The 10,479-nt window shown below is 43.7% G+C and overlaps 1 protein-coding gene across 1 annotated transcript in view; it reads right to left on the reverse strand.

Moving 5' to 3' along the window:
- sema4f (sema domain, immunoglobulin domain (Ig), transmembrane domain (TM) and short cytoplasmic domain, (semaphorin) 4F) overlaps positions 1–10,479 on the reverse strand; it is an 83,423-nt gene that overhangs the window by 8,897 nt on the left and 64,047 nt on the right. Inside the window, exons 2-3 of the mRNA XM_084043111.1 lie at positions 4,430–4,581; positions 2,422–2,481 (exon numbers count right to left, since the gene is read on the reverse strand). Coding sequence (XP_083899237.1) covers positions 2,422–2,481; positions 4,430–4,581 — 212 coding nt within the window. The remainder of the gene's footprint in view (positions 1–2,421; positions 2,482–4,429; positions 4,582–10,479) is intronic.

The raw sequence follows: 10,479 nt of genomic DNA on the forward strand, positions 1-10,479 counted from the left end.
ATCAGCCTGGCTCATGGCCTCCAGGCACCCCCGTGCTTAATGGCACACTGGACAGATGGAGAGAGGGGGGCTGAAAGGGGGAGAGAGAGGAGAGAGAAGGAGAAAGACACGTACAAGAGAGAAAGGAAGGCAAGTGGAAAGAAGAAAGAAAGAAAGACAGAAGAGAGGAAAAGGTGGGGAGGGGAGGAAGAAAGAGGGGAGAGATAGAGAGAGGAAAGGAAAGGAGAAAAACAAGAGGGAGGTGTGTGTGTGTGTGTGTGTGTGTGTGTGTGTGTGTGTGTGTGTGTGTGTGTGTGTGTGTGTGTGTGTGTGCGTGTGCGTGTGCGTGCGCGTGCGTTCATGCGTGTGTGCGTTCATGCGTGTGTGTGTGTGTACACTGTAAGTGTATGCAAGGATAGGGGTTGAGGGTGCTGTTCTGTGAATAAACAATCTTAGGATTACCCATAAACACACATGCCTAACTTATGCTTAGTCGTACGATTGTGTCGCACGCCAAACATAGCAGATGTACAAGCCCACAACGCATCGCACATACGCAAGGCATTGTGGGCTTTGTAGATCAGCTATGTTTGGCACGTGACACCGTCATACGATAAATCAGGATATACACACACAGTCCTCTCTCTCTGGGTCAGCTGTAGGGTAACATCCTGTTGAGTCTCGCCGAGTCATTTGTGCTGTCTTCCTAATCAGCATGTCTCCATCGCTCCTTCCTCTATCTCTCCTTCACTGCCTCTATTTCCCCTCTCTCTTTCTATATCTCTCTCTCTCTCTCTCAATATCAGGGAGCTGTTCATATAGTTACAATGTACTTTTAGAGCAATATCCACTGTCCTTCCTTACTCTCACGTCGCTTGCCGCTTCAGTAAAGTAATATTCTATTTCAGGATGGTATTCAACTATTGAAGTAATGAGTAAGAGAAAAACAATGGATCAGCAGAAGAGAGCACAACAAATATGATTATTCTGCTGTCTTCTACTTCTGCACGCACGGAACAGAGACTGCATAATGAGGATCAAAGCCTAGGCTGTACAATATGCTGCGTGTAATGAAATGATGAATCCATAGACATTACTGAACAGACACCGACATACAGACGCACACGCACACACACACACACACACACACACACGATATGCTCAAGCTCCCGACATGGTCTTGGCTTGAGTCCCAGAACTTTCTTGTCCTAATGATAGGGATCATGTCTTAGGCCGTCTCTCTCGATCTCTCACACACACACACACACACACACACACACACACACACACACACACACACACACACACACACACACACACACACACACACACACACACACACACACACACACACACACACACACACACACACACACACACACACACACACACACACGTTTCAAGTGCTTTACTTCTGAAGTCTAAATTCAATTTGAATTAATCCAAGACTCTAACATCACAGAGGTCATCATGCGTTGAGGACATCAGGGTTTATATCCTTCGCCAGGTGACTTCTAAATGCAGACAATGAACAGCATTGTGACTTTCCCTGCAATCTGTAAGCCTCTGAAAGTTAAGTTTGCGAGCACATCCAAGGCCACCAGCTGTCCGGACCATAAGCTTATACACATAAACATGCACTGTGATACGGCACGCAGCTAAAGGCAGTTCTAGGGCCAGTTTATATAAGGTTTTGTTTTCAGCCAAGGCAGCCTATCTGAAGACAAGCACTACTTGGGTCTAGTCTACACTACCAATAACAAGCGCTGCCAGACACAAACAACCGGCCAGCTCTGGGTTTTGGGGGGGCATTGATACGATTTCAAGTTCACTCGAGGTCGAAAGTCACAACATGTGACTTCCTATTTGTGGATAATGGACCATCTCCTTCCTTGTCGGGGCAGGTTAACCCCTTAAGCTCTATTTCCAAAAATAGCAAAAATATCCATTCTACAAACTCACAACGCGTCACATCACGATGCATTGTGAGCTTGTAGATCTGCCATTTCCTCTATTAACAAAACATTTTTATGTTTTTAATTTTGTTGAAATTGAACTTTGCCTATAATGACATGCCCAAAACGGGGACTGTCACTTTCAACCTTCCATCTGACGCCAGGTTTTAAAGTGGTTCATGATATGAAGGGTGATAATGAGCAACATGCGTCTTCAGTGAACCGTGATGCTCTGAATGGTTTCAGAAGCACAGCAGTGTACATAAGACAATCAATCATCTGCTGCTATACAGACACAGGCATTTTTATGCATAACAGCCACTCCCAACATGTGGAAAGGGAGTGGCTGTGATGCGTGATGTACATATGAGGGAACACACATGCACAGCTGCACACACACACACACACACACACACACACACACACACACACACACACACACACACACACACACACACACACACACACACACACACACAGTTCTCACCTCAGTTTTGCCCTTCGTCACACAGGACCTCCTCTTCTCCTCTGGAACATCCCATTTGATCTTGAGATTGACACAAACAGAGAATCAGACAGTCAGTCACATCAACAAGTTAACCCATTAAGACCTGAGGCCGATTCTACAAATGTCTTCTAAATCTGAAAAATGTATATTGCTATATCAGAGGTCCTTAAACATTTTCCATGTCAAGGACCCCCCAAAATTATTATTTGGACCCCCCCCCATCTCAAAATATTTTATTCCAAGGACCTCCTGAAGCAAAGACTTAAGTTTAAAATGTTTGCTTTAAAAACTATATTTGTATTCGAAGATTTGCACACATTTTCACGATTTAAAAAAAATAGCAGATCTACAAGCTCACAGCGCGGCACAGAGTGACGCGCTGTGAGCTTGTAGATCTGCTATTTTTGAAAAGCCAAACGCAAAAATCTAAAATGACACAGATGCTTTCCCGGTTTTAAATGGGTTAAAGCTGCAATCTGTAACTTTTACATCATACCCGGGATTAGAACCTGGGTCTCCCGCGTGAGCGCCGGAATTTCTACTGTTGAGCTATAAACGGAAAGCACATTTGGGGAGAGGATGAATAGGCTCTATGCACAGCAGCCAAATTGGAAAGAAATTGGGCCTCTTCTTACTTCCTTCAAAGGTGTTACCAATGATACTAATGAAGGCTCTGTTCCATTCTGGTCAGGGTGCTGATATCGTGCATGTTGGCTCACTAGAAACACTCCATTTTGGTTCCCAAATGGCCGCTTATGGTGGGTGTTACGGGTCCATTTGGTTCCATTTGTACACTCTCAGAGTTATGGGGGTCCTTGAAAACAAGACAACCACTATGCCACACTAAATGGAACACAGCCTTAATTAGTATTATTGGTAACACCTGTGAAGGAAGTAAGGAAGGGGCCCAATTAATTCCCAATATGGCTGCTGTGCCTATTGCACTTTGAGCTTCATGCAATACCACTTGTCAACCAGTAGTGGGTCCTACCCGACCACAGGATCTAAATGTCCAAAATAGAAGAGCAGGTAGACCAACTACAACCACCACGGTTGTAGTTGTATATTATATTATTGAATGCGCGATTCTGATTTTTTTTTTTTTAAAGAATGCTCGATTCCGATTGGTCCATCACGGCATTCAGCCTGTTCGGTCTGTTATTTCTCGGTAGCAGACGGTTGTTATAAAGAGAAGTCTGTTGTTACAGACATGGACTGCACACCTGGATCATATCAGTTTGTGCGGTGCTTGTTTTTCGCCGTATCCAACCATACGACCATGTAAATAAACACACAATGTCATTTTACAGCTCAACAGTACACTAAAGAATGTCTTTGAAAACATTTGGAGTCTAACCGGGGACACGCTGTAGAAGGCATTCTGTGACCGTGTGGTATGCGTTCTAGGGTAGGGTAGCCCCTGCAGTAACACAATCTTGATACATATTTGATCAACACTTTCTAACAGTGTTTTGCAAGCCGACAGCCGTGTTGCACTGGAGAGACCTGGCTGGCATCATCTAATGGACTAGTTTCTTCACTGAAAACAACAATTTATTCATTAAGAAGCCGTCTAGTAAGCGGGATAATAAACAGTGAGCCGGTCATTATTGAGAAATAAACCCCTTCAGGGTGATTAAGATCTTATCACCGTGTTAGGGGTTTATTTATTTTCTAAATGACCGGCTCATTGTTCATTACCCTTGCTTAACATACTCTACCACAGTTTGATCACAATGACGTTATATTCACAAACAAAGTTGTGGATTACAGCTTTTATGCACATGACCTCGTGACCGTTTGCAGTTGAAAAGTTCAACACATCTAAACGGCAAGTTAAATATGCAATATGTAATTTCATACAGCCTGTACGCACACACACACACACACACACACACACACACACACACACACACACACACACACACACACACACACACACACACACACACACACACACACACACACACACACACACAGTGCTCACCGTGCGTGGTTTTAGGTTCAGGTTGGTAATGTCAACAGCCAATATGGCGTCCCTGCCACCGAGAAACAGCATGCCAGTGGAGCGGTCCAGTAAGAAGGTGCTAAAGTTCCTGAACTCCTTGAACTGCTCTGGCCCCAACATGGCGTCCTTCTCTGTGTGGAGAAAACAGAGAGAGAGAGAGGGTTAATGGTGCTTTTAGGGAGATGTACAGTATACATAAAATAATACTGTCAAATTCTATTGACAGTTATTCTAAACATTCTGTGAAAACATCAGATCTACAAGCTCAGGAGTACATTCCCAGGAAAGGGAGAGGCGAGATAAATATGAGAGACAGAGAGAGATCATACATTGTAGATTGTACATACATTTCTTATTTCTTTGTATTTATACTTGCTTTGGCAATGTAAATTATGGTTCCCATATTGCCCTTTGAATTTAACAGAGACAGAGAGGAATTCATGTATTTAACTACTTAAACCCAATATACTTCATTGACTGGGGCTCTGTCCCCAGGGTCCCCTCCTTTATTCCCTCAACACAAAATCACATTGAAATTAAGAAGCCTGTAGATCTGCTATATTTTTTTTTACCAAATATTCACCCCCAGAGTAAGGACGTGAGGGTTCAAGTGGTTAAGCTGCAGCCATATGTTTCACCTCTTCTCTCTGAGGCAGATGAACTCACTAAACTCTCCGTTTCTCTCTCCCTCTACTGGGATTTGTAGTTGAGCCGTGCAAAGCCAATGCAAAAACTATTATAATGAGGCTGTCTGTTAATCTGTCTGTATGTCACTCTGTCTCCACCAGAGGGCGGTAAAAAAATTCAGCTCAGCTAAACACGTCTCTAGACATAGGTTGCTTTGTTCCTTTTTGCATCCAGACCAGCATCCTATTGACATTCACTCCTCACTGTTCACTGTTAGCCTACACACACACGCACACACACGCACGTGCACTGCACACACACACGCACACGCACACACATAATCAAGGGCCAGGCCAAATCAAATAAAATAATGCATAATCCAAATAATAACATATACTGTAGGCTTAAGGCACAATTACAGTAGATACATGTTAATCTCAGCTAGACATCAAATGTATTAACTGACATCCCAAAACTAAAGCCTTTGCTATAATTATTTTCCACCTTTTTCCTCTCTCTCTCTCTCTGTTCTTTTCCCTTCAAATTCTACCATTCGTAATCACACACTACAGGACAAAGCTTTGCCTTGTGGTACTGTGTGGTGGTACTGTGTGTGTGTGTGTGTGTGTGTGTGTGTGTGTGTGTGTGTGTGTGTGTGTGTGTGTGTGGTACTGTGTGTGTGTGTGTGTGTGTGTGTGTGTGTGTGTGTGTGTGTGTGTGTGTGTGTGTGTGTGTGTGTGTGTGTGTGTGTGTGTGTGTGTGTGTGTGTGTGTGTGTGTGTGTGTGTGTGTGCGTGCGTGTGTCTTCATACACAGCTGCTTGCCACGAGAGCACAGCTGTGTGCTGTACTTCAATGGAGTGGTGGTGCACGAGACTGTGTGTGTGTGTGTGTGTGTGTGTGTGTGTGTGTGTGTGTGTGTGTGTGTGTGTGTGTGTGTGTGTGTGTGTGTGTGTGTGTGTACATGCGTGCGTGTATGCTTTGTGTGATGAAGGCTATAGTTTGCTTTCAATAAGTTGTATTACAATGCAAACCTCTGTTGACATTTCAGGAAAAAGACTATTCCAGGCAGACAGAGTGAGCAAAAGAGAAAGGAAACAAAAGCAATAATTACTGTAAATTAAGATTAAACATCTCAACCGACAGACAAACTGTCTCTCGATCACACACACACACACACACACACACACACACACACACACACACAAATACACACACACACACACAGTAGTAACCTCACCGGGAGGTAATTTACAGTCCACAATGCAACAGGGTGAACTCTATTATTGATATAAGACAACTACTTGTGCAAGCAAACAGAAGCACATCGATACACGTCATGCCTAATCATCCACCACAGCACAAAGCCTTGCCTTGTCTGTCTGTCATGGTGTGGCACGGTGTTTTTTATGTGTCAATAAAACATGTAAAAGATCAATCAATCAATAAGACTTGAGCAAACAAAAGCATGACATGATGAGAACACTTCATCTATCATGACATTGCATTACAGTACATGACGCCATCACATACCGAATATGAACAGGTGATGAAACCACTGCCAATAAACGCACAATGATATACAGAGAGAGAGAGAGAGAGACAGAAAGAGACAGAGAAAGAGAGAGAGAGAGAGAGAGAGAGAGAGAGAGAGAATAAAGAGCAAGAAGTTAATAAAGGTTTTAAGAGAGAGAGATACAGAGAGAGAGACAGACAGACAGACAGATAGATAGAGGAGAGAGACAGAGAGAGAGAGAGAGAGAGAGAGAGAGAGGTCTGTATCCAACAGCAGGTGAATCAACAGCCACAGCGGAACAGAGCTGAAGTAAACAAACAGCATTCATCTCCATAATGGAGTTCTCACACTCTCCTGATAACACCAGCAATTACAAGCTGTGGAAAGAACACACACACACACACACACACACACACACACACACACACACACACACACACACACACACACACACACACACACACACACACACACACACACACACACACACACAGCGTCAATACACAAACGTGTGTGCATTGCATGCACAAAAAGCACATTATTAATGGTCCGATACAAAAGGTGGAGGAAGAGACGGATGAATGGAAGGAGGGTGGTTGACAGAGAAGGGAGGGAGATGGGGGCACAGAGAGGGATGGAACAGGTGCAGGAGATATTAAATGAGTCTGTTGCATTGCCTCCCAGTTGCATTAAACACATTATGTCTATTTGTCTGTGAGCTACAGAGTAGAAAGGGGCCTGCGAGGCCAGCTGCCCCTAGAGAGTCGTATTGTGAATACATAGACAAGTGTTTTGTCCTGCAAAACAGTATCTGTTTGGGGAGAGCACCAGTAAGAAAACAAATATGATCATTTATTGAAATTTTCTGCTGTTTGTATTTTTGCTAGAACAATTGTTATGTACTGGGCATCTCATTTTCCAGTCCAAGTCTTTTTGCACACCTGCTTACAATGGTCAGGTGCGTAGGAGATGAACCGAGAAAAGGAGAAGTCTGCACACTGTCTTCACTTACATAACGCATTTATTAGACTTGTATTGGTATTTTATAATAGCATTACAACTATTTTACCTTTCTGTCTTAGTTTATTGTTATCCACACTGTTGAGGAAGCCAAGTACAAGAATTTCACTGCCTATTCCAAAAGTTACCAAAATGTATTGTACGTGTATGTGACACTAAACACCTTGAAACTTGAACCGTGAGAACATATTGAAGTGACTAGTTGATGTTCTGAACAATCTGGCTTTCTATTGGTTACCAAAAAAAAGCATTCCATTTCTCATACTATGGTGTCAGGCGTGGGCCTGCTTGTTGACTGAACTGTTGTTGGCGAGTGGCGACGACGAGGTCACTGGACGGGTTTAACTGCGCGCAGCGCTGCGCCGCGCTGGCTGGTGGAGGGGGGGGGGGTCACACAGCTGAGCTAGCTACCCATAATCAGAGCCTTCTATTAGAGAGTTGCGCCAATGAGGGGTCAGAAACAGCGTCGGTCACGTGGTTCATGTAGCTGGAAATAGTGACAAGGAGCCGTCGACTTGCAATGCATTCCAAGAACTTCCGGTTTAGGGATTTGTCACTATTCGCCAATGTATGTGTATGTAGAAGACCTGGCCCGAAGAAGTGAACGGAGTTGGCGTAACTCTCTAATAGATGGCACTGCCCATAATCACTGTGTATGCGCGCTGCGTGCGTCGCGACTTGTCTGTGTCAGACTGTGTGTGTGTGCGAGAGAGAGAGAGAGAGAGAGAGAGAGAGAGAGAGAGAGAGAGAGAGAGAGAGAGAGAGAGAGAGAGAGAGAGAGAGAGAGAGTTGCCAGGTAAAGTCAATGTAAAAAGCAAACATTTGCGAAAACCTGCCCTTACAGTATTGATTGATTGAATATTTTATTGGCAGAAAGTACAGTTAAAACACTTTGTCTAAAAGGTCCGTCCAAAAAAGTCCTTGCGGTCTTGTTTCCATTGAGGTCCCACAGAATGTTTAATGTGCATAAATGGCCGCCGTGCCTAAGTAAAAGTGCAAAAGTATAAAATGCACTCGTATCAAAAGTAAAAGTACTCATTATGCAGAATGTCCCATTTCAAGTTTTCAAATGTATAAAAACCTTTTGAAAATAGCAGATCTACAAGCTCTGTGAGCTTGTACATCTCTGTGAGCTGTAGATCTCACCCTATAAAGAATACATTTCGAGTAAAAGTACTCACAACAAGGACTGGAGTACTTTTACTTTTGTTACTCAAAGTACATTTTTATACCAATACTTTTGTACCTTTACTGAATACATTTTGAATTGACTTTTACTTGTAAGGGCGTATTTCTACATTGCAGTATTTATACTTTTACTTAAGCAAAACATGAGAATACTTTTTCCACCACTGGTTATGAACAGAACTGACTATATATTGGCTTGAGGTGGCTAAAGTGGCCAACGCGAAATCGCGCAAAGACACCCGACTTAATGTTTTGAGGTAAAAAATAATAATAAATTAATTCAAAAACCGAGAAAAACCCGAATAAAATAATAAGAAATTAATAAATAACCGAATTAAAACCGGAAAAAAATCGCGCGCGGACGCGCCTCACTTGCGCGCGTGCATGGGGCATGGGGGGGGGCCACTTTCAAAAAACCTGTCCCCCCACCCAAGAATCCTGTCCTCAGCCCTGCTCCGGGTCATTCACTGGCCAGGACTCCTGGCCAGAATTCTCCAGGAACATTTGTCACAGATGTTATGATATTGTTTGATATTGTAGAATCTCCGATCAACTCTACTGTATCAGAAATGAGTATCCCTTTAAGCTCAAAACTGAAACTCTGAAATTAAAATGCTCCCCCGAGTTATCCTGACATGACATTATAATGCTGCCTGACAGATCAAACACCCTTCAAGGGCCGGATTTAAAACCGGGGCTCTAGACAGGCCCTGTGCAGTGCGCTCCTCTCTGGTCCATTAATGCTTGACATTGAGTCCCAGACATCACAACATGCAGACTAATATTATTACTTAGTATATGTCTGTCTGTCTGTCAGTCTGTCGGTTGTCCTAGATAGCCTGTCCCATTGTCAAAATGAAGGGAGCTCATAATACACTGACATCTGTCTCGATGGAAAGGCAATCTCTCTCTCTCTCCTCTCTCTCTCTCTCTCTCTCTCTCTCTCTCTCTCTCTCTCTCTCTCTCTCTCTCTCTCTCTCTCTCTCTCTCTCTCTCTCTCTCTCTCTCTCTCTCTCTCTCTCTCTCTCTCTCTCTCTCTCTCTCTCTCTCTCTCTCTCTCTCTCTCTCTCTCTCTCTCTCTCTCTCTCTCTCTCTCTCCCTCTCTCTCTACTAGTCAATATGTCTGGGTTTCCAGTAACCTCTAACATGCGTGTCACTTCTCATTTGCTAAGATGCCATCTGTTTGGCTCCAGGCAGCAAGCTGCGCTCTGACTGGTTGAGAGAGGAACTCCACTTCCTGTAAATCACATGTTGTGTGATGACAGTTCACACTATGCAGGTCATAATGTAGAAAACGTGTGTGTGTGTGTGTGTGTGTGTGTGTGTGTGTGTGTGTGTACACCTGTTTACCAGCAGTAAACCTCCTCTCTCTCTCTCTCTCTCTCTCTCTCTCTCTCTCTCTCTCTCTCTCTCTCTCTCTCTCTCTCTCTCTCTCTCTCTCTCTCTCTCTCTCTCTCTCTCTCTCTCTCTCTCTCTCTCTCTCTCTCTCTCTCTCTCTCTCTCTCTCTCTCTCGACGCTCGCTGTCTTTCACAAACCTTTCGCTCTGTCTCTTCCCGTATTTTTGTCTTCCTCTCCACATCCAATCAATCATCCATCCATCCAACTCCATCCATCCAAAATCAATCCATCCATCCAACATCATCCCGCTTTAAACTAACTGACCTTGAAGTAGTTCTGTT

The sequence above is a fragment of the Gymnoscopelus microlampas genome (assembly GCF_963454915.1).
Source record: "Gymnoscopelus microlampas genome assembly, chromosome: 19".
Classification (NCBI taxonomy): domain Eukaryota; kingdom Metazoa; phylum Chordata; class Actinopteri; order Myctophiformes; family Myctophidae; genus Gymnoscopelus; species Gymnoscopelus microlampas.